The 24,873-nt window shown below is 41.1% G+C and overlaps 1 protein-coding gene across 2 annotated transcripts in view; it reads right to left on the bottom strand.

The window, feature by feature from the left end:
• The window catches only part of LOC137274478 (inverted formin-2-like), a 103,314-nt gene extending 78,747 nt beyond the window's left edge, over positions 1–24,567 (bottom strand). Inside the window, exons 1-2 of one of the 2 annotated variants that reach the window (XM_067807682.1) lie at positions 24,206–24,567; positions 19,472–19,566 (exon numbers count right to left, since the gene is read on the bottom strand). In XM_067807682.1, the coding sequence (XP_067663783.1) occupies positions 19,472–19,525 (54 nt within the window). In that variant the 5' untranslated portion in view covers positions 19,526–19,566; positions 24,206–24,567. The remainder of the gene's footprint in view (positions 1–19,471; positions 19,567–24,205) is intronic. The other variant, XM_067807681.1, reaches the window with a different exon arrangement.
• Between the last annotated feature and the right edge of the window lie 306 nt (positions 24,568–24,873).

The following is a 24,873-nucleotide window of genomic DNA, read 5'->3' as shown; positions in this document are numbered from 1 at the left end:
ACCCCAAACCGACCAGTCCTTGCTTTAGCCAATTAACGCCAAACGCCAGGAAGGACAATAACAAGTACCATAGTTTGGTATACCGAGGCCAGGAAGTAGAAATCGGACGTTCCCTAATCATAAAGATACCCTTATCAACCAAATTAGAAGTAAACTCAACAAACAACTCGCAGACGGACGAGCCGATACCTATTTCAATGGGCAACCCGGACCTACATAGGACCCGTTGTGACCTAGAACTCACAGATGCGTTAAGGAAAATGTAACTTTACTGCAGGTAAATGAAGGCAGGGCACCGAATGAAGTCCTCATACATAATGAACTTAAATTTCAACAGTGATACCCTTTTTACGATAAATATAAACGACCTACTCAAACATCTGATGAACTGCACTAAAATAACAGAGACACGTGTTATCAAATCGAACAGAATTTTGACGATTTCAAGGGAAGAAAAGTCAATCATTTTTCGGATTTCGGTCTACAGTATGGTAGACATGGCTTGAATACAGCCCGGCTGTGGGTCATCAAATACTCCTGAGTCAGCAATGATGATGCTCAATAACTTATCATAAACCCGCATTGACACCAGATTTCAAAGATGAAGCACAGTTAATAATCCAGGACTAGTGAATACGTCAGCACATTTATCCAGTTCCTTAAAGGCAGATCGCCCATCTCTTGAGGCAGAACTGATTGAACAGAATCCTAAAACTAAACCTTATCTCATGTCAGATCAGATGAAATGGTTACAAATGATTTTCGCGTCCATTGCTTACGCTATACAAACAGATAGGATCCCAGTGATGGTTGGAAGTAATACAGAGGCAGATCATTCCAGTGGATAAATCTCTATTCATCCTCGGGGAGACATTATGACAGAACGTCTCACTGTAGAATGGCGTGTGGACATAAGTAAATGTTGCTTGAAGTCAGGGCGTCTCTTGAGATTAATGCCCGAGATAACGATTGTGACCTACCCTGCTGACAGTGGTCTGCGTATCACGATTCCACTGGTTTCATCTGACTGAGGAAGCATGGTTTTAAGCCGCTTTTAGCAATCAATAATCCAACGGGTACACCAAAAATGTGCTCCACATATAGCACCCATGTGGATGATCGAACACAGGTCTTCAGCATGACGAGAGGACGATTTTACCGCTAGGTTAGCCCATCACCCCCTTGAGAACGTGATGGGAATGTTAGCTTTAATTCATCTTAGTAACTACCGAGAGGGGTACGTTATGTTACATTTGTTAGCGGAAAAGGTTATAGAATTGTTTGTTCCACGAGTGCTGATGTACTGCTGTAAAGATCCCATGAGGTTCGGAGTGGTAAGTCCTGTTGCACATCTTAAACGCTTATTTCGTAAGATCACATTTTTGCAAACCATAACAAAGAACGATTTACCTCGACTGGAATCTCCGAACAGCGATTTTCGACCAATCCTTGCCCGGTGAGCGTTGATCAAGTGTCACTGCCCTGCTAAGAGCAAAGGCATGATGTCGTCTGAGACTTAAGCGACTGGGAACTGTCTTTATATCCGTCCTCTGCCTACAGGACATGTAAATCCAGATTTATAAGATGAAAAGCTGATGCTGCTCAGCAGACTCAAGCATATACAAGACAGTGCCACACTGTCGGAGACATCGCCCGACTCGGCAACTATCGACCAGACGTGGAGTCTCTGAGCAGACGACACACGTTAAAGCTACGCGCGCATTAATGCATGTTGAGCGAGAAAAATACTCTTCAATAAACATTTCCAACAATTGTGAATCCAGTCCTTGTCGTGGATATCTGTCAAAATATGACGAAGGTTTATCGTGGTTGCCATTGAAGTGTGTCCACCATTATGGAAGACTAGACAGGATGGTGCGCCATTTCTTTAAACGTTACTTATTGTTCTGTCCGTGACCCTAATCGTGGTCGTCTAAATTAGATGTAAATGTATAAGGTCAGTGCAAATGAATACACCATCTTGAACCTGGGCATATATATTCACAATAAATATTTTCATGTCCTGCCTTATTGGCATCATCCGCCATTCAAACAATTTTCTCTAAAAAAGTATTTTCAGCAGGTCAGCGCACAACAGTGCTAGTGTTGTCTCACCTGTCTGTAAAGAAACTAGGGGATCAAGTGATCGATGGCCCGAAAGTCCCTGTTGTTGATATTAAATTTCGTTATATCCCAAAGAGCGAGTGAGAGATTTTAGTTTTCGCCCACTCAGATATACTCCATGGGTAACATACCTATTGTTCCGATCATTGTCCCGAAACATCGGCGAACGTATCGTAATAGTTTAGCAAGGGTAGCGTGTCCTATCGATTTCTAAAGTCCGTGAAAAAGGATTTGCGATTGGGAGTAGTCATTTGGCTCAGTGTGTTGATGTGTATTAACATCGCGTGAAGCTACGAAAGTGATTCGAATACACTAAATCATGCTCAGCTTAAAAGACAATATTTTCCAACCAACATATATGCACAGGTTTGGAGTGTGCAAAAACAAAACACAACTGACAAGTGAGTCATTCTCGCTGCAATAACTCACGATGTGTATTTGAGTCCTCTGTCAGCACCTACATCTCTTAAATTCCATACAGATACAAGATAGGTCCCCGAACTGTTAACGAGCGGATCGGATAAGCAGTTAAGATGCACTACCTTTTTAAAGCTGGTTGAATATCAATCAAGAGAAATATCCTCGCTAAACCGGGCGATACCATCCTTAGAGAAATCACCTGGATATAGAGTACTCAACAGTTTCCGGATAGTGGGGGTTTCCGTATTATCGGGGTACCACAGTACAATTCAGAGGATGAGTAATGTTCCACAGCACCTCAAGATAAAGGCTGCGTTAACTGTCCCCCAACCATGTTTCTTCTCGTTTGGGTAATCATCATAACTATTACTACTTAAAGATATATCACCTGTAAGCTGTCCTCCTTAAAACATACTTGAACGTATCCCTCCTTTAAACATACTTGAAAGTAGTCCCCGTTTAAACATACTTGAAAGTAGTCCCCCTTTAAACATACTTGAAAGTAGTCCTCTTTTACATATACCTGTAAGTACATATATTCGTTCTTTAAATATACTTGAAAGTAGTCCTCTTTTAGATATACCTGTAAGTATTCGTTCTTTAAATATACTTGGAAGCTGTCCTCTTTTAGATATACCTGTCAGTAGTAATCCTTAAAACAAAGTATCATTCTTTAAATATACCCGTAAATCTTTGAATATATCTGAGAGAAGCCCCACTTTAAATATACCTGCAAGCAGCACACACATCCCCCCTCCCATCCCAAAAAACCCTTAAATACGCATGAAAATAACCCTCCTTGAAATATACCCGATATTAACCCCCCTTTATATATTCCTGAAATAAGTCCGCCTTTAGATAAACATGGAGGTAGTCCTCCTTTAAATATAGATGCAAGTGGTCCCCCTTTAAATATACCTGACAATAGTCATCCTTCAAATATACCACGACGAATGAAGCAGCAGACCGAATGAACACCCAACATATATCCTGCTGTACAAGCGTGTATGGTGGTGTTCTCAGGAAAGCAAACATTGACTTGCTTCAGACCCCAACAATATGTTTCACATCTCTACACGGGTATGTCTGTCATTGACGAAGGCATTCAGAGCACACCATCACATAACACGGTACAATAATGTGTACTGAAGGACACAAGTAGGAAATATGATCCCATTGTGTTATACGGTTGTAGCAGAGACACGAATACCCCACGGGAATGAAGTTTCGGTAGCGACAAATACTGGTTTGACTCCATGACAACTTCTGGGAGCGGCATCTTTTCAAACCAAGCAGGCGAGTGCTCCACTAACGTAGACGCGCCATGGCTGACTAATATGGCGTATGACTTCTTTAAGTGGCGTTTTAGAAGCTGGTATGATGATGATGATGACTTCTATAGCTATTCAGCTTCTTTCTTGAAGTTGTATATCCACAAAAGTGTTCATCATAATATGGCCGTAACGGCTGGTACATAAAGTGGGTCCTTGTTTTCAGTTTCAAGGGTAAAAATTCCTTTTCTGCAAATCTAACTATTGCAGTTTTTCACAATTCCATTGTCAAATCAAATAATGGATAAAATGCACGCCCTCACTGGGTCCATGACTGATCTCGGGTTCATGTGACGCATGTCACTTCATCATTTGCTTGACAGCGGTGTTACACCGAAACGTCGCGTTCACTACAATAAACAAGTTGACTATCCATAGAACTTGGTTTTCCTTTATGTTTGATTGATGTTCATTGCCATAGATGTTCATGATATACAATGAAACTACATCAGTCAACATGCCCCTATTTAAGGCAATTACTGCTAACAAACACCCTAAACATACTATGATTACTGTCAGCAAGACCAAGGTCCACTTGGACCCACGCCCATCCACTCTCCGACCATCCTGCTCATATGTCCATTCGTTAATGTAATCACTGGCTAGCCCGGACTGTTTTTAAACTGTATATAACCATTACCTCGTCAAAATCAGCCATTGTATCCAAGCGCATATACGGCCAGATTGGCTCCACAGCTTCACCGCCAATGTTGCCTGTTCAGCATAAATGAGTTTAATGATACTAGTGTGTGTCTACAGTATACACGTGGCCAGCAGTGCAGTGAACAAGACACACCAGGACAAATGGCGCATCATCAGGTTTCTAGAAGCCTGTGATTTTCAATAATGCACAACCACAGCTGCGGTTGATAAGATTTAGGCAACAACAAATGCATTGATAGTATCCTGAACTCATTTGAAAAGGCAAGTTGGCAATAGAAAAACACAAACAAAATTAATAGTCAGGCATTAATTACTCTCCAGACACGTAATTCACAATTATGAGTGAGTGAGTGAGTTTAGTTTTACGTCGCACTTAGCAATATTCCTGCTATATGGCGACGGTCTGTAAATAATCGAGTCTGGACTAGACAATCCAGTGATCAACAACATGAGCATCGATCTGCGCAATTGGGAACCGATGACATGTGTCAACCAAGTCAGCTAGTCTGACCACCCGATCCCGTTAGTCGCCTCTTACGACAAGCATAGTCACCTGTTATGGCAAGCATGGGTTGCTGAAGGCCTATTCTACCCCGGGACCTTCACGGGTCAATTCACAATTATGAGGATGTTAGGGTTAGGTAAATTCTCTGCGCTGTATTCATCTTCGACATTTGTCAAATGAGATCAATGCCATATGCATGAAGTTAACATTTGTGCCAGTACCCCATTTGACGGCTATTTCAATACAAGAGACGATATTGAAACTATTTCCACCTCAAGTAGCAGAGTCGGTTACACGTCTCCGACTGTGCCATGGTTGTAAGCAGCATTATGTCAATCCGCCTGATACATCTACAGGGAAGATGGATAAAAAATTGTTTTCGTGTACTAAAATATACTGACAGAAACAAATAAGGTACACGTAACTATATAAGTGTGGCTTTATTAGTTTCAAGGTTTCATCACAAGCATTGCATTGCACTGTGCTGACAAAAAAAACGGAGAATGAATATTAAGGAGATAGGAGCACTGCGTCTGAGAGGTGCTCCCTTATTTGTTTCCCTCAGTATATTATATATTGGTGTGTTACTGTGACTGTAGCACAACAACACATCACAATAGTGTACCTAGTGCCTTTAGGAGTCAGCTATTTTTGAACTAATGTGCTCAGTGGTGTTGATTGAGCATACCTTGGGCCTGGCTCCGCACACAGAGTCATTTGTTGCCATTCTCATGCTCATCACTGGTACCATGGCAACCGTGAATACATTCCCACGTAGTGTAGGTTCTCTAGATTTGTTTTATATTCCATGCAACAACGAGCTTGCACCATTCCTACAATATCACACAGTCGGATGGCGATAAAACCGCTTTGAGCAGCGTTACTGAATCACGTCTATCATGGGGTGTACGCTATAAACTGGACAAAATCCCAAAGTTAAGCAGATATGTATGGTTACTATTTGGATGATCCAACGAGCACAGATACGGTGCTGGAAGCCCAATTAGGGGATTGTATAATTCGACGATACTTGGCACAAATGGAACCACAGTGCCACTCATGAATTGTCTTGAATTGGGAACAAAACGTGGAAATTAGCGAGTTTAGTTTTACGCCTCACTCAGCAATATTCCAGCCATATGGCGGCGGTCTGTAAATAATCGAGTCTCGACCAGACAAACCAGTGATAAGCAGCATGAGCATCGATCTGTGCGATTGGGAACAGATGACACGTGTCTTCCAATCGGCGAAGTCAAGCTCCACTGAATCTTAGAACACGGTTTATTGGAGCAGACCGGTGAATCCTTGCACGAACAAGGGATGTAACTCTGTAAGGCGTAACGAAGAGCCTTTGCCCATCATCCCGCCATTTCAGAGTGGCTGCGTGGGTACATGCAGTCATTAGCCATGTTCTCGCTATAAAATACATGCATTCGTGGGGCAGTCCCGATGATCAGACAAAAATGCGGAAACTACAACTTGTCATGTCAAATGAATGCGTCATTTATCACAAACTACACAAGCATCGTGAACAGGTGTCAGTTCATTAATTAGCACTATACGCCCGGGCTAATAAGCACAAGTTGGTCTCAAGCCACGAAAAGAACGGTACTTTTTCCGAACACCGGTCGAGGTCGCTCATCTATCACCAGGAAAAGGTTCCCTCAAATCAGTTAAGAAAAATAATAGTGGAAGCTAGACTAAAGCCTAGTCTCTGAATAGATATAATGTTGATGGTAACAAACAAACCAATTATATTTTGAAAAGGAGCCCTAGGGAGAGCAGTGATTGTTATATGTTGGGGCTGTTACACTGCAGAGAGGGCTAGACAGTAGGGAACATAACGTGGTTCAGGGACTGTGAGACATACGAAGTAGAAGCAGAGGAACTTAGAATGTCACGTGGGCAAGTAAATTTACTAAGCGTAATTAAAAATATGTACAAAATGAAAGATACAATAAAGTCGAAAATGTCACACAGGACAACGCTTTACGTCAGGAGCTTAAGCCAATCTGGACTTCATCAAAAACTCTCTAGATTTCAATTAAACATACTTTTGAATATATTTTCAAGGGAAGACAGATTATGGTAACGCTTGCGCCCTCGACTATCTGGAGTATTATACACACATCATGCAATTCCATAAGAATAGCATCAGAGAATTAGACGGCCTGGATAGTCGAGTAGCAGTAGTATCAGTAGTGAGCAAGTGAGTGAGTGAGTTTAGTTTTACACCGCTTTTAGCAATATTCCAGCAATATCACGGCGGGGGACAATAGAAGTGGGTAACGAGCGAACGTTTTAACACATAGGCTACTCCAATTTCCCTAGAAGTAGTAGCAGCAGCACTTGTTGTAATACTGGCTGTGGTTTTATACACTGAAACAGTCCTTTCACTAGATGCGAGTTGGTCTTCAGTTGGGACTGGTCCGGGGCAATACTCTAGCAATAACACTGCACATTGTCTGGACCAGCAAACCCAGCGATTGAACGTGGGAGCAACGGCGCTCAGTATTGGGGTGCGATGTCTCCGAATCTGAACAAACTATCCATTTGGTCGCCTCTTGCGACTGACATCGGTTCAGACTCGGAGTTTATTGGATGCATTACAGAATTAAAATATTAATCTCATCAGATTAGACCTTAAATTAAACTACCGCAAACTTTCTAGAAGACTTCTAAAGTAATTCACATCCAACTATGCATGTAATCTGTAGATCCTTCAGGCGTATCATCAATAACGATGTCAATGCATAATTTACCTTTTCTAAGTCTTCTTCCAAAAAGTGATCGTTTCACCTTAACCCCAAACCATCAATCTCACCCACCATCCAGGCCAATATCCGCCGATTAGCCTCTTGACAGCTTATCCTTCCGCAGCGTGGCGGTAATCAGGCACATAGATAGTCCCACAGACTAATAGGTTGAGCGTGTCAGTGTCACCGGTTATTAGGAAGCGTTATCGAGGTGGCGATACCTGCAGTGTGAGAATGATGTTCTGTCTCTATGGGTCTGGTGGACCGCGGAGGTGTAGAGTTTTAGGGACATGAGGCAAGTTCAGGAAATGTTATAAGCCAGCCTGTCGATGATTTTGTCGCTTTGAGACTGGTCGTATGTTATTTCACTGCGTCACTAATTGGGCGAGTTAAAGCGATACAGCGTATAGGAACTATTTCTAGATTTACACTTAACCTCTGAAAATATTCAATTTGGATAGAAACAAATAACTTTAAAGTAATGTTTACATTGAAATGGGGGGATTCAGTACTTGAGTAAAATGTTCACTTGCTTCATTTATAGCTTTGTACTCAACAGAAAAGGGCTAGGCGGGAGGGTAAATGATATGGTTCAGGAATTGAAGACAGACTAGACATGCCCCTCAAGGCGTTGCATCTAGAAACTGGTTCGTGGCAGCGTCAATGTGTCACAACATCAACGTTTGATGGTTGTCTGTCTGTTGCCTCCGGGTCAGTAATATTCTTGAAGGTCAATCATCTTTATTAAAGAATCGATCCTGCTGGAATGTGATTGTTGTAAAACATCGCACTCAGCAATATCCCAGATGTACATGGCTGCGGTCTGTGAAGAATAGAACCTGGACCAAACAATCCACGGACCAACCTATCCTGCTGGATGTGTAATACACAATGTTGGACGTAAAATGACGAGTAGAAGGGGAAACTTTGGTATTGTCATCTTTCGGTAGACTAGTGCTTAGTCTTTGAATATATACAATATTGATAGTAACAAACTAACCAGGGAGACCAGAGATTCAGAACCTGGGGAAATATAGACTTGCTTAATTTAAAGCTTTAGCATTGCAGAGAGGGCTTGGAAGTAGGGAAAGTAATCTGGTTCAGGGACTGTGAGACAGGCTAATCTTTCGAGATCGAGATCTTAAGAAAGAATTGTAAAATGCCGAGCAAAGAATATTAGAGTAGAGGGAAGGAATAATAAACGTTAATGATTGTGTTGATCGCTGTTCATGGTGTCCGTCACTGGATTGTCTGGTTTACGTAAACTGGATTATTTACAGAGCCCCGTCGTATGTCCGGACATTTGTGTGTGCTGCGTCTGGCAGACCTCGATAAAACGTCAGGGTCGCCGAAATAATACAAACTGAAGGCCCAAAACACAACTCTAATACACGTGCAAAATACGTCACCATGAGAAAACATTTTGTGTTGGTTGCATTTAAGTCACCATCTAAGTGGATGTCAACTTTCTTTGCCTGTCAGTTTGTGTTTTGAGGCTGTGACCGACAGTACGTTTGCGTGTCATAACACTCTTTCACTCACATTCCGAGAACATTAAATGTTGGACGACGTTACACTAAATACTATGTTTTTGTCGAGTCTACAGCAGACATGCGATAGATTGCATTACTACCATGTTCCACGAATACGAAGAATAGGGGGTCCCTTACTTTTGTTATAGTACATTGCGATGTTCCCTTCGGCTTTGAGCTATCAAGATTTAACTTTGTATTGTCTTGTAACACATCTGACTCTGACACGAGTTAGTTGTGTACAAAGGATGGATGTTATTCTCGCCGTACAACTATGTGATTTGAGGTGAAGAGACCGACAGAGACTACCATGGGAAGGCGGAGTAGTCAAGCTGACACATGGGCCAGACTGGCTCGTCAGTGTTCGTCCCTCTTTGTCGCTTTGCCTTCTGCTGATCTGTCCGTTCTCTTCCAACTGTCTGCCGGCTCACTCTCTGCTTGCCTATCCTCTTTACTTTATATTTGCTTCATACCACAAGAATCGGCGGCTACAATGTCACAAGGCGATTTTGTCTTTCCGTAACCTTGCAACGGGATTAATCTTCACATTCCATCGCCTTAAACTTTGCGAACATGTCTTATATCGTTGCTCTTATCACTCGCAGAGTAACAACGTACGTCCATGAATGTAATAGGTGGCACTTTAAATTTCACATCTAAACACAGATAATATAAAAAAAACTAACACGAAGAAGTGACTGGTCGTCTTGAAGGCATCAGATAAAAAATATCACTAATTTCTTCATCAAAACGGACGACGTATCCCCATAATCAATAGTTCTTCAGAAGTACGGTTTTTCATTTAACAAATGCTGACAAGCGCCTACTTAAAGGGCAATGAAATTAAACGGAAAGCCAATCAAACCGCCGGTGAGCGTTATAATGAGGGATGAATTACCTCGTATCCGGAGAGTTATTTATGAACATCTATGACACGAAGCGTGAATGTCAGCCACGTTTCAGCTCTCCATAATTAGCGTCAATGTTGGGACATTATTAGCGTTTTCGTCGTAAATTCTCAACATGCAGCTTTGATGCCGGTAATTAAACTGATCGAAATAGTCCATTGGTAGATATCACAGATATCAGTGCTCATTATTCTAAGGAGAAATACTGAAATTACAGAATTAAAAGAGATATATTATTATAGGATACTTATGTAGCCCACACATCCATGCAACTATTAGCTCAAGGCTGTGGTTTCACAGTAAACTTCGGTTAAGAGGAACTCAAAGGTATAAAAATATTAGTTCGTTATAACCGACGTTAGTTATATGGATTCCGATTGAAACATACAGCAAGTGACAAACACAAAGATAAGAGTGTTCACAATACACAGGTTACCCATGTTCAGTCAATACACCAGCTACTGTGATTTGCCGTCCGCTTCAATCACTTGTGCCAGGTATAGAAATCAAGCAATCGTTTGAAGAGTCAACAAAAATCAAGCGTGTAATAACATCAATGACGTTGTTTGTTTGTTGGTTTTACTGCTGATGGAGGCAAGTGGTACTGATCTGACAACCTTCCAGTCTACAGTTACCTAAGCAAATACGCCGACAAACGAAGCGCATAGGGCACTGACTGACACGTTTTGGACAGGTTACATCCAGGGTGTCATAACACGTTAAAGGGTGTCATTTTGCTGTTTATAACAGTCTCAAAATAGGCACATGTTGAAACATGTTGACGTTCGTTTGTCATGGTAAATTTAGCTAACTGATAAATATTAAATTGGTGTGCAAAGTATGATTATTGTTACATGAGAGTGAAAGTGTTATCTGAACGTAAACAAAACCTCTGACTGCGTTAGTTTAGACATCATTTAAGTCACAAGGACCACCGCTTTCACATCCACCTATAAAATGTTTTCCCTTACGATACATTAACAAAGCTGTACAGTATCCGTTAATTTTACGCTGATCAAATAACCATGGTTTGGTGATGGAATCCGCCCAGAGTTACCAAACCTCGGTCCTTTCGAACCTACGTGGAGATAGGTGCACATCGCAATCCTACGACGCCATATAAGGGCACTCGGGAATGTTCTCTATGAATAGTGAAACAATATTCCCTTGGCAGCCATACTCACTTCAATGGGAGTATGTGATGGCGATGTCATCACCAACGCGTTGCCGAGGGACGTTGAATTTGTTTCCGTTATTTCCTGCCGTTTACGTTTTGGCCAGATAACCCCTTTGGTGACGTGGGGTTTTGCCATTGTATGGATTCTTTTCATTTGAGTACTATTGTCTTAGACTAGTTCAAAAGATGCACTTAAGTTTCCTTTTACTTTTAAAAGTGGTGGCTCTTAGCAAGTTTGAGTAGCATGTTATTACATAAAAAAGATATTACAGTTCCCCAGACAGCTAACTTAAAAGTCTCCGTCCGGTAAAAGTGTGTTCTTTATACAAGTATAGACGCAGTGATAAGCGTCATGCTCGAGTCTTAAACATTATTTGTGCACTTCTGGTCATCGCTACATGCGTGACCACCTTGCAGTGAAGCCTCATTATTCCTGAAGGCAAATTGTCCGGATAAATGAAACACTTGATATAAGTACAGTCATTGCAGAAATTCGTTACTGGATACAACCAGGCTCTCTCCCACGAGTCTCGTCCAGAACATGTCCAGTTCGGACTAATGTTGATTGGTTTGTTGTTAAAGCCACAATCAACAGTATTCCAGGTATATGGCCTCGGTCTGCAAATAATAGAGTCCGGACCAGACAATCCAGTGATCAACATCATAAGCATCGGTCTACGCAGTTTGGAACCGATGACATGTGTCAACCAAGTCTCTGCGAGTCTGGCCACCCGATCCGGTCAGTCGCAAACATGGCTTTACTGAAGACGAATTCTCACCCGGATCTTCACCGGCAGCTAAGACTAAAGGGTTTCCTATTAAAAACGTATTTTAGCATGGTTTAACACCAGGGAGGCGTTTCACGCATGAAATACCAATGTGATAAATTCAACCCACACCTTCCGGGTGGCAGCCCTTAAAGCCACATGACCAAAAAAAAAAAAATAACAAACAAAAAAAACCAGGTAAGTGCAATTATAAACAATAAACGCGTATCAACTATTGACATTCTATTTAAACATTAAAGTAATAGAATTCGTTCAACACTTTTTTAAAATATATATATTTAGTCGTTCATGTGTTTAACTAACCTGACACAAACAACTCATCCCCATTTGGTTGACGGCACCTCGTCCAATCACTGCACCGAATTCCAGAAACACCACGGCAAATTCCAATGCAGGAAAAAACGCACTAAAACCGCCCCGTCACAAAAACAGTGAGTGCAATCAGGGTGTCCAAACACAACATCAAATGCACAAATACCTCATAATCCTACAGACTGACAACTACGCAAGCTTAAACAAAGCGGTGTCTATTTTGCGCAGCAAAAAGCAGTGTCCAAAAACACCCTGTTGATTACTCCACATGTCGCATTGATTTACCTCCGTACTCGTCACGAGGGCTGTTCACATTCCTGTACATTTGCTGGTATGTGTGATATGGTATGATATATTACAACATAACATCCTACAACTTCATCATGCTAGCTGTTGCTAGGAGACGTAACGCTGTCCACGTGTCATTGGATGACCGAATGTACTTGGCTGCAATGTGGAGTGGTCATGACACTCACTACACATCTGACACCTTCACACGGAATTACTTCAATAATTACAAGGGAAAGGTATTAAACTCGCCTATAATGCCAGGTGTTTGTAAATACAATTAACAGATTCTATAAATAGGTTTGTTATCCGGCAAAAATATGGTTTATGAACATGTCGAATAAAAAATGATACTACACATGACTGTTGTTATTGTTGGTGCAGTTGTATACCTATTTTCCTATGTCGAATATGGAAATGGAACAACAGATTATACATGAAACCAACTTACGCGTGGACCCAGACACTTTGCGTGTGCGTGTATATGATATGGTGGGGAGGGGTGGGGTTGCAAACACATGTGCATTTCAGATAACTGTATAAATTATTAATCTTAACAGGGTGACCTTATTTGCTAAACCGTTTTCAAAAGGCACAAGAAATCCAACCTTCTTTTCCTAAACAGTAGTTTGTAGTGATATATGGCTATTGATGCTGTACCAGGCAAATCTTCTTTGACGTCAAATTTTCAAAGCTTAACTATTGCGCTTGAGTGAGTATGGTGTTACGCAGCTCTTTGAATGGGAGTACACTAGCAACAGACTTCCCATATTGTGTATCCATATAAGACAACGAATCGGGGTCTTTCTGTGACGAGCGAACGCCTTACACCCTGCACTAACAAAAGTCCTATCACACCCAAATCACGGGCCTGTATTAATTCCGTAAAGATTTTAATACCTTCCGGAAAAGTGAAATATGAATATTCCTGTTTCCAATATAATGACAAGGTTGGTTGATTTGAAATAATTATTACATTCCTGCTAATTGTAATTGTCTTTAGATGGACGAGTTATTTAACGCCTTAATGCCACCGTTTATTACGTAAAATGTTTGAAAAACAAACCCAAACAAACAAAAACACGAGGAAATTCCTGGTGTAGTGTTTCAATATACTGGTGACTTGTCAGTAATATTAAGTCACGCAAGTGTCGCTGCCATCTGTTCCATAAGCTGGTCTAGGGTGACAAGTGTCGACACCAGTGGGTGCACATACACATCGGTGTCACAACGTTAAATGCCATACACAGGTTATGCGTGGATGTTCATATCACATGGTTAATACGCACTAGGCAATACTGACGGAAAGAAATAATGGAACGGTCATCACGGGAAATGTGCGTTTCGAGTGAAATTTTCCGAGGATATCGATCACCAATACTCGTCGCGATGCAATAATGTGTTTGGGTTTAAAAATCGTGAATGTCCTGAAGATATCAATCATGGATGATTGTGGTGACGCAGCCGTTTGTTTGGGACGAAATATCGTAGAAGTCCTGAAAATATCGATGACCGATGGTTGACGTGAAACAGCCACGGGTTTGAGGTTGAATACAGCAATGTCCTGAAAATGTCTTTCCTCCATGATTGTCGTGAAATTGGGATGTGTTTCGGCTTAAGTATCGTAAAGACCTGTAATATCAATCATCAATGATTGTGGTGACGCAGCCGTTTGTTAGGAATGAACTGAATATCGTAAATCTCCTGAAGATATCAATCACCAATGATTGTCGTGACGCAGTCGTTTGTCAGGGACGAAATATCGTAAATGTACTGAGGATATCGATCACCAATGATTGTCGTGACGCAGTCGTTTGTCAGGGACGAAATATCGTAAATGTCCTGAAGATATCGATCACCAATGATTGTCGTGACGCAGCCGTTTGTCAGGGACGAAATATCGTAAAGGTACTGAAGAATATCAATCACCAATGATTGTGGTGACGCAGCCGTTTGTTAGGAACGAAATATCGTAAAGTTACTGAAGATATCAATCATCAATGATTGTGGTGACGTAGCCGTTTGTCAGGGACGAAATATCGTAAATGTACTGAGGATATCGATCACCAATGATTGTCGTGACGCAGTCGTTTGTCAGGGACGAAATATCGTAAATGTCCTGAAGATATCGATCACCAATGATTGTCGTGACGCAGCCGTTTGTCAGGGACGAAATATCGTAAAGGTACTGAAGAATATCAATCACCAATGATTGTGGTGACGCAGCCGTTTGTTAGGAACGAAATATCGTAAAGTTACTGAAGATATCAATCATCAATGATTGTGGTGACGTAGCCGTTTGTCAGGGACGAAATATCGTAAATGTACTGAGGATATCGATCACCAATGATTGTTGTGACGCAGTCGTTTGTCAGGGACGAAATATCGTAAAGTTACTGAAGATATCGATCACCAATGATTGTGGTGACGCAGCCGTTTGTTAGGAACGAAATATCGTAAAGGTACTGAAGAATATCAATCACCAATGATTGTCGTGACGTAGCCGTTTGTCAGGGACGAAATATCGTAAATGTGCTGAAGATATCGATCACCAATGATTGTGGTGACGCAGCCGTTTGTTAGGAACGAAATATCGTAAAGTTACTGAAGATATCAATCATCAATGACTGTCGTGACGTAGCCGTTTGTCAGGGACGAAATATCGTAAATGTGCTGAGGATATCGATCACCAATGATTGTCGTGACGCAGTCGTTTGTCAGGGACGAAATATCGTAAAGGTTCTGAAGATATCGATCACCAATGATTGTCGTGACGCAGCCGTTTGTTAGGAACGAAATATCGTAAAGGTACTGAAGAATATCAATCATCAATGATTGTCGTGACGCAGCCATTTGAGTGACGTATCATCAATGCCCCAAAGAAACAATCCATTGCTGGTACAGTGTTTTAACATGCTGGTGGTACGTCGCTAACACCCAGCCACGCAAGCATGTGTACCACCTGTTCCAGAAGCTTGTGGAGGCGAAGGCGACAAGTGTCGACACCAGTGGGTGTACATACACACAGATGTTGCAATGGTAAAATGGTATTGCGAGAGCGTGTATTATACAGTGCCATATATCCATATTCTGTTAAGGGAAGCTGTAGGGTAGTCCCACTTGTTAAAGTTCGCCTCGCCGAGGACTTGGGTGAAATTCCTGATTGAAATGAAGGAAAACCAGCGTAAAAGTACAGTCCCTCACTCACAATTCTATTACGTCACAAACATGGACAATCATGAAATGATAGCTAATCCTAAATCTCTAGTATCACCTTTAGGTTCTTAGAGGATATAACCGTGAAGACCCGGGTTAGAATTGGTCTACAGTAACCCATGCTTGTCGTAAGAGGCGACTAATGGGATTGGTGACACATGGTGTTGATCATTGGATTGTGTGGTCCAGACTATTTACAGACCGCCGTGATATAGTTAGTATATTGCTGAGTGGGGCGTTAAACAACCAACCAACCAAACAACCAACCAACCTCAGGGGATATGTTTCCACCAGAATCCTATTGGAACATGAGGGCAAAGTGTTGCTTCATGGGTAATGTGCTTGCTCGTGTCACCAAATACTCGGTTTCGATTTTCCCTTGGGGGATCATTGCGTGAAGACCATTCTTAGCGACACGTATCGAGTTATATGGGGAGCTAAGATATTTAAATGATGTGTTACCATTCTCGTTTTTAGCACAAATAGGGAAAACTGACAATCATTGTTACAATCGTTAGTGATGCTTTTAATATTATAAGTTACATGTATAGGTAAATATAGACAAAAACATGCCGCTAGGAAGTGGGAAGCCAATAATCAATTATCTATTCGGTTGAAATACGTTTCATTATCATCACCCTTCGGGGTAGAAGCAATTCTGGAAAAACAGTAATTTTCCTTTAATAATCACGTCAGTTTGACAGTTTATCCCTTGATCCAATTGGCAACATCTTAAACTCTATCAATTACACATATTATATGTGTCTATATAATGTGTGTTCCATAAATCAGTATCAGAACAGATATGAAAGAAACACAGAAAAAGAGTTTGTAGCTTACAAAACTAAATCTTACCTCCCATGAGAACATTGCGATAAGATCTGCTACAATGACCCCCAAGGTAAGCGTCACCAACGCTGCCCCGCCCCATGGTCCCAGTTCCATAACACTTGGAGATACCTGGCTACCTGTCACCGTGGCTAACGAGCAGAGTAGGGAAACGGGCATGTTGTTTATGATGGCGTATATTAAAACCAGTCAATGGCATTGGAGCGTGCAAAGCAAAGCGGAAGGGATATATGACGGTTGGCGACAGGTTAAGATACAGGTGAACTCATTTAACTTATTTTATGTCCAGATGTTGCCTTTATTTATACATATTCTGCTCAACGTTTCAAATGGATAATTTCATTATATCTAGGCTTTGGGTTGTTGGGAGTTACCTTCACTTTATGAGATACCTCCTGTCAGGCACGTAGCAGCCATTTTTTCGTGTAAGCCCGATCGATTTTTTTATTGAGTATTGAGGGCTTGCACAAACCTTTTCAGCAACATTCACGTGTAAGCCCAGGCTTTTTTCATAATAGCAGGTATGCCGCTGCCTATCAGTGTTAGGGAGTATGACTTTCAGCCACATTGTATTATATTTCAGCAATATCACAGCAGAATGTGAAAACACTAGAAACTGGAATCACACATAGTACCCTTGACAAGCCAGGTCAGCCAGCCACCACCCTCTCGATCCGGTAAGAGGGAAATATTCCAGTATTCCTGTCAACATGTGAGCAGTATATTTATCTACCGTTATTTCTGTCAATCTTTAAAACGGGTTAAAACCTTTGTTTTACAGTTTTAACCATAATGATGAGAATAATTATCTGTGTTAAAACCTATTTTCATTAAGATGAGCACATTAAAACGTTGGTTTTTACCGTAAAGATAAGCATAATTATCATCTGTGTTAAAACCTTGGCTTTAACAATAAAGATGAGTACGTCTGTCTTAACACCTTAGTTTCTCAGTTTTAAAATACATGTGTATATCTGTTAAAACATTAGTTTACTATTCTAATATGAAGAGGACTATATCTGTTAACTCCTCACCTTTAAGCTATCTGTATGAATTTTCACTGTTGCTATCTTCGCTATAAGAGATCAGTTTCTGCGGGTAATTTTGTGACGTTGGAACTGTAATTTTTAAGCGGCCCGGTAACCGTATTATACCACACATCAACTAAGAGAAATCTAGAAGCAACAGATCATACCCACCAATTATACCATTCGAAGTAAGTGAGTAAATTGTCCACTGCCGTTTGTGCTTGGAAGTGTTCACTGTTTGCCTGCAACTAGTATACACCGCCACTACACACAGATATAATTACATTTGCGTCTCCCTGCATGTACAACGTAAAATATAAACAAAATGTCAAATGTTCAATGAAAGCACGTGCAGCATTCCTTGTGGAATTATGAGAGACCAAATCTAAAATAAAGTCTACTAAAAGTCAAAGAAAACGTTTGCGTTAAGAAAAAATACACAATTGCAATCTAACTATTGTACAGCAAAGGAATAAGGAATATGGTCTTGGCAACACTACAAACAACTTCATAATTTGACATTAAAATACAAAATTCTGTTCTTTGGTAAGATTAAAAAATCACTATAAATAGTACAAACACTTTAAAAAAAATGTGATGACACATCACCGTACATCGAGCACTAAGTTCGCTACGCGCTAACACTGGATTCATCTTCCATACAGTTATCGCCATTGCACAACTGGCATGTTCGGGTAGATGTTCATAACGTCCCGTTTCAATTCTAACTGGAGCAACCTCAAATCTAAATTTGGCAAAAGCATTAAACATACGTTAATACATAGTACTATAGACAACATCACCAGAGTGCATTGCGTGCTTTCTCGGATCTACTAAATATACTCATCTTCTACATGTTTATATAGTGATTATTGCGATATATACACCGGGAACCGCTTTTAACCATATTCCAGGGATATCACGATGGGACACGAAATAGGCTTAAAACTGAGCAACCATGTCTGTAGTCATACCCAGACATTTGGTGTGAGGAACGAACCCGTTAACCACTTCCATCTGTGTTGTATTCTTTTAAGTAGCAAACATCTTTTGGCCTCAGAAATACACGTGGTTTTTACAAATTACGTGAATGATACTTATCAGTATCATGCATGTGTAATGAGTTGGACGAGACAGATAATTTACTTACATCAGCGACTGTTCAAGACATGGTTAAATTTGGCAACAAAAACGTAAAAATAATGAAAAGAAACCTACCCTGTTTATGCCTTTGCATCATAATTGCCCAAAGCAATATGCCAGAAATACAATAGCTGTTTGGCTTTATCAAGAGAACCTTATGCTCTTCTTAAGACAAAGCAAAAGAATCCAGATACACAAGGACAATAGAGTTGTCTCCCTTACATTAATTCCCCAAAATGATTTCCAGTGCCTACAACAAATCGTCTCCTTTGAACTATGCACGGGCGTTTCTTCATCCAATTTACGAACCATCATAACAAGTGACATAAGTTAGTGCACACGTGAAACAAACGAACAAACACAACACTGAACACACACGTGCAGGTTAGATCAACCGTGAGAGTTCTACAGCTACAGTGCATGAGACTTACCAAGTCGGTAGCCTCAGCGAGTTCATCGCTATAGAAAGAGTTGGTCTCGTCCATTACTGATGATGGTATATGGTGTCTCACAGATCAGTAGGTTCCTGTAGAGATGGGAAGGGGCAAAAGTATTTCCACTGTTTATTCGGTTCCAATACTGAAACCACTGCCTGCCTAGCAGACGTGTTCTAAGTTCCTTCCCGGAATGTAATCATGGGATTATCAGGGATAATCCATAACATAGCCTACCTGCCTATGTCAATATACCGTAAATCTGCCAATGCATGTGACTAAATCTCGGTAACGTTATACGCGGTTTTAAAGTTTATGCGACGTGCATACATGTGTGTGTGTGCGTGTGTGTGCGTGTGTGTGTGTGTGTGTGTGTGTGTGCGCGCGCGCGCACGCGTTTCTAGAATTTGTCCGCGCTAATGGGATACAATACGTCAGTTTGAACGTGAAAAACATTACTCGGTCACTGTTAGTGACTCCCATTCTACAACTCTACTAGACAACGAAGGTGGGCAGACTTAACAACAGTTATAGGTTACAGTGCACGTCCCGACACACAGATATTTCAGTGAGAAAGTGTAAAACAATTTGAAAAACTTCTTTATTGCTACGAGAGCGACGTTTCTGTGTCTGTTCTAACACCGTTACCAAGTAAGTTATCGTAGCAATATACAAGGTGTTCGTTCATATATTGTCATCCTTCTTTACTGGCTTCCAAATGCCTCTTAAGGAAGGTCTCACAAAGTACTGAAAAGACACACAGACTGTAGGGGAATTATATCTCATCTTATACGTTTAACTTCCTAATATATACGTAGTTATTGTGTAAGAGGAGGACACTCGAGCAAGTCACTTTTTTGGTGCAATACGGTGCTACCACCCAGCTGAATGGCGGTGGATCACACGGTGTGCAAGAACATGTGTTACGTTTCGTACCGTAACATTATGGAGGGGCAAATGTGCGTACTACATCATTATATAACACCACACAAAGATTCTTTTCCAAATGTTATGGAAAGCTTACTTTAATATTAAACCATGTGTGTGTATATATGTACACACAAAGACACGGGGTTAAATGCTGCGAGTAGTGATAGCCTAGTGGTCAAAGCGTTCGGTCGTCATGCCGGACACCCACATTCGATTCCCCACATGGGTACAGTATGTGAACTTTTCATTTTCCACGAACAGCTATGTGTACATTTGACTCAAGGGTTCTTTCCGAGGCTGTAAAGTGTATGCTGGAGACATTGGATGAGCTCTAGAACGTCATCAGTGCACACGCTCAGGTGTCCAGTTGATGAAAGTCACCTGCCAACAAACCCGTAAAGATCCGGTTAGAATTGCTCTTCAGCAACCCATGCTTCCCCCGTGAGGCGACTAGCGATATCGGGTGGTCAGGATTGATAACTTGGTTGACGCGTCATTGCAGCCGAAATGGGTAGATCCATGTTCATGTGGCTACTGGGTCAGAAACGATTATTTACTGTTCACAGCCATGTAGCGGGAATATTCGTGACTTTGAATAATTTTACTTGGAAAATATTTCCACGTAGAGGGAACACAAAATCGACAATTTTCATAAGCTAAATGATTTAAGGAATTCTTTTCGTCGCCTAACAGGACTATAAATTGACTGCGTCTGTTTCCACAGCGTATGCCAAAAGGAGGCAATAGTTTGCGCCCGACAAAAGCAAAATTACGTATGTTGAACTACTTGTCGAATCCCCTTGTTAAGTATTTCATCAGTTTGTAAATTTCTAAAATTTAATCAAATCAGACCTCAGTTATTACGTAGAACGTATGTTCATGGTTATCGTTATAGTTACTTACGCGGAATGCGTTGTGCTGCAACTAAGGATGCGAAAGGCATCTGGCTTTGAAGATAACGAGTCACGTTCGGGTTTTCTTTGTTTGCTCTAGGTATAGCGGATTTATTACAAATGTGGTAGTGATATAGCTAGGGATGAGTAGCTAGGGTTCGGTAAATATGCCACATAATTCTCTTTGATTATGCCTATCACCTCTGCACATGCACATATTTGGTATATATATATATATATATATATATGTGTGTGTGTGTGTGTGTGTGTGTGTGTGTGTGTGTGTGTGTGTGTATGCGCGTATAACCAATTTAACATGACAAGTTCATCAGGTAAATGTAACTTTTGGGTGACATATACTATTCAAACTTTGCTAAGGGTCAGATCATCGATTCAACAGAAAACTACGATGGTCCAAGCTATCTCGTGGATTGTATACCTGCTACTGACTGGTGTTGTGTAATTGTCAATGACTGGTACCATGATTTGCTTAAAGTGGTCAGCTTAAAGTGGTTGTTTTAATAAAGATGTGTTGCCATATCATTACTTATCCAGTTTTAAGCGGATACAATTTGAAATTATAAATGTACGTTTAAGTAAAGTTGCGAATGTGTGTGATCCTTAGCAAAGTGTGATCAGTATATTTGTGTGAGACAGTTGAGGGTGCTTTGTTATTATCAGGGGACTTTGCGGTTTGCCAAGTCACACTCCGAACCGGGACAAGTTCATGACAAGCAATTGATGAACAACTTCTTTAACGAACGATGCTATTTGTGCTTACAGATTCCAATTACGAATCATAAGCAGGGCGAATCTGGAATTCCAGTTCAAGGGCACAGGATTCTGATACCACTATGGGAGGCAACTCTGTATAGCAAAATGTGTCGCCATAGACTAGCGTTTAATGTGGAGATAAGTATCCTATTGTTCACAGCGTCAAGAAACCCCACTCACTCACTCACTCATCTAGCCAACTAGTACAGTATCTGTCTGTGAAAGAGCCAGTAAGGGAATATGGCGCGGTGGGCGAGCTGGGTAAGTCGCCAGGCTAGTGATCCAGCGACGTTGAGGTGTCGGGATCGAGCCCACCTGTGATTGTGTGTAAAAAAACCTTGTGTGCAGACTCTTTACGTGTTGTCACAACCATGTGCACTTAAAAGAACCCACGAATCCGTTGGTATATGACCAGATGGTGGCCACAGGAATACATGTACGTGCAAACACCTAGTTGCGAGTACAGCAACGTGCAGTGTACTTGGACAAAGTACCGTGACTATGTGTCCCAGTTCACCCAGCTGTGAATTGGTACCTCGTTAGGATGAGAGAGTCTCAATAAACTCGGTACGCCAAGTGGCGATTGAAAAATCGCTGATAAATCTTCAATTTCTCGTCTGCTTAATGTTAAGTCCTTTCATGTAACAGAAAACTGTTTCGCCAGGTCATGCAGAAATATTCCCCTTTGAAATATATTTATTCACTCTTAGTTCGTAGAAAATGAAAGTTTATCTGAATAGCTGAAACAATCAGGATAGGAGGCACAAATGCTGATTAAAGGGGTGGACTAATAAACACTCAGGCGTAGTGAAAAAGCGGCCACTTAATCTACTGCGATGAATCAGATATTGTACACCTCATATTGGAGACATTACAGCCTATAACAAAGGCAACGCGTGTGCACTATGAACGTGGGAGGAGTTAGTGACTCAAACCCTGCAGTAATTCAAACCTTTAAATATAGAGCAGATTGAGTTTGTACTTGATACACAGTTTAAATGATTAACTTACCGCTCCATTCTCAAGAAGGTATTGCATATTCCATTTACATCACGTTATATCAATAAACGCAGGAGAATACGTCCACTTGTATATTCCAGTTAGATTAATGTGGATGGAAAGTTATGTAGAAATGTAGGTCTCAGAATACCCCTTTGATGCCTAGGAGTATGGGTAAAATCTGGAAACAAACCCAGGAAGAACAGGGATTCGAACTCACGATCAACTGTGCTGGCGTGGTCATGTCATGTTCTGTACAGCCCCAAAACGCAACTGACTAAGAATGCATTTTTAGGATTACCTGAATACTATATACTGATAAAAGACATCATGAATAACGATTATATATTCCACAGCACTATGTTTAGATTTGAAGCCTTTGAATGGGAGATTACACACAATCTGCATCAAAGACTTTATCATAAGAAGTACAAAGTGCTGGATTATGTGATTACTCGTTAACCGGGCGCTGTGCTCCTCGTCATAGAGAGTGAGTGAGTGAGTGAGTGAGCTTGGTGGTAAGCCGCTTTCAGGAATATTCCAGTGATATCACGACGAGACAAGGGAAATGAGCTTTATGCATTGTTCTGAAGTGGGGAATATCATAAGGAAGATGACACTCGTGAATTCTCTCCATTATTTATTTAAAACGACCAAAGCAAAGCATTTTATGCTGCAGTTGTGATAAGAATGCATAGCCCTTAACCGTAACAACTCCCAAATTGAACACAGCAACAATTTTTACTTTGCAGTCACGGTAAGAATCAACATCAGACGTCTGTCTCCAGACAAAAGGAAGAAAGCATCACATCATGTCAAAGTGAGTGAGTGAGTTGGGTTTTAAACCGCTTTTAGCAATGTTCAAGCCATGTCGCGGCGGGGCCAAAGGAATGGGCTTAACACATTGTACCCACGTAGGGAGTCGAACCTGGGTCTTCAGCGTGGCGAGTGAACGCTTTAACCACAAGACTACTTCACAGCCCCGGAGCTCGCGTATATCATATGTATCCAAATAACGGTAATTTACCTTCAGACAGATACGTAACTGTACAATATAAGGTCTTATCATACACGCCTTGGTGGCAGTATAACTTTATAGATACATTACTTAGTTGTAAAAATATCTCATACTCACCAGCAGTGCTACAATCACAGTAAGTAATAATCCGATAAGAATGGTTAGCCATATTGAAGGCATAACGGTCACAGTCGGCATCATCTGGCTTAATTCTTCATACTGGCGCGAACACTGACGCCCCTGCGATATGTAGGTGTTGAAATCACGTGCTGGTTCCCGCCAAATCCTGTTGAATCACAGTCTGGGTGGAGACAAGTCTAGGTTTACATTCAGTGAGCGCGAAGCAGATGTTGATGTGGACGATGAGAGCACGTGACATTCCGGGGGAGAGGGCACGGGGGTTAAAGTGACTCAAATAGAACAGGATAGGAGAAATTTATGCACATTTTGTCGACGAGTTTGGGAGTCAGTCGTGCATTGTGTTTGCATTACATAATCTGGATATGTTCCCGAGATTAAAGAACTGCATTTGGGACGCCCCACGTTAAAAGCAGACGACACCCAAAAGTGTGAGGATGCACGGGCGACTGTTGACATCTGTCGTTGCTGACGCACAGTGGAGTCTGTACAATCACGCGTGAAAGTCGAGAAATATCTGTATCATAGATCGACGTTTTCTCTCAAATGATATTCGTTTTATGTGTTAATTGTTTAACATAATAACCAGTATTCTGATATACTAATATATAATCGAGTATGGATCAGACGATCCAGTAATTGATAAT

Source organism: Haliotis asinina, chromosome 2 (assembly GCF_037392515.1).
Source record: "Haliotis asinina isolate JCU_RB_2024 chromosome 2, JCU_Hal_asi_v2, whole genome shotgun sequence".
Lineage (NCBI taxonomy): Eukaryota > Metazoa > Mollusca > Gastropoda > Lepetellida > Haliotidae > Haliotis > Haliotis asinina.
The sequence above is the reverse complement of the archived record's forward strand: the minus strand, read 5'-3'. Positions and strand labels throughout refer to the sequence as shown.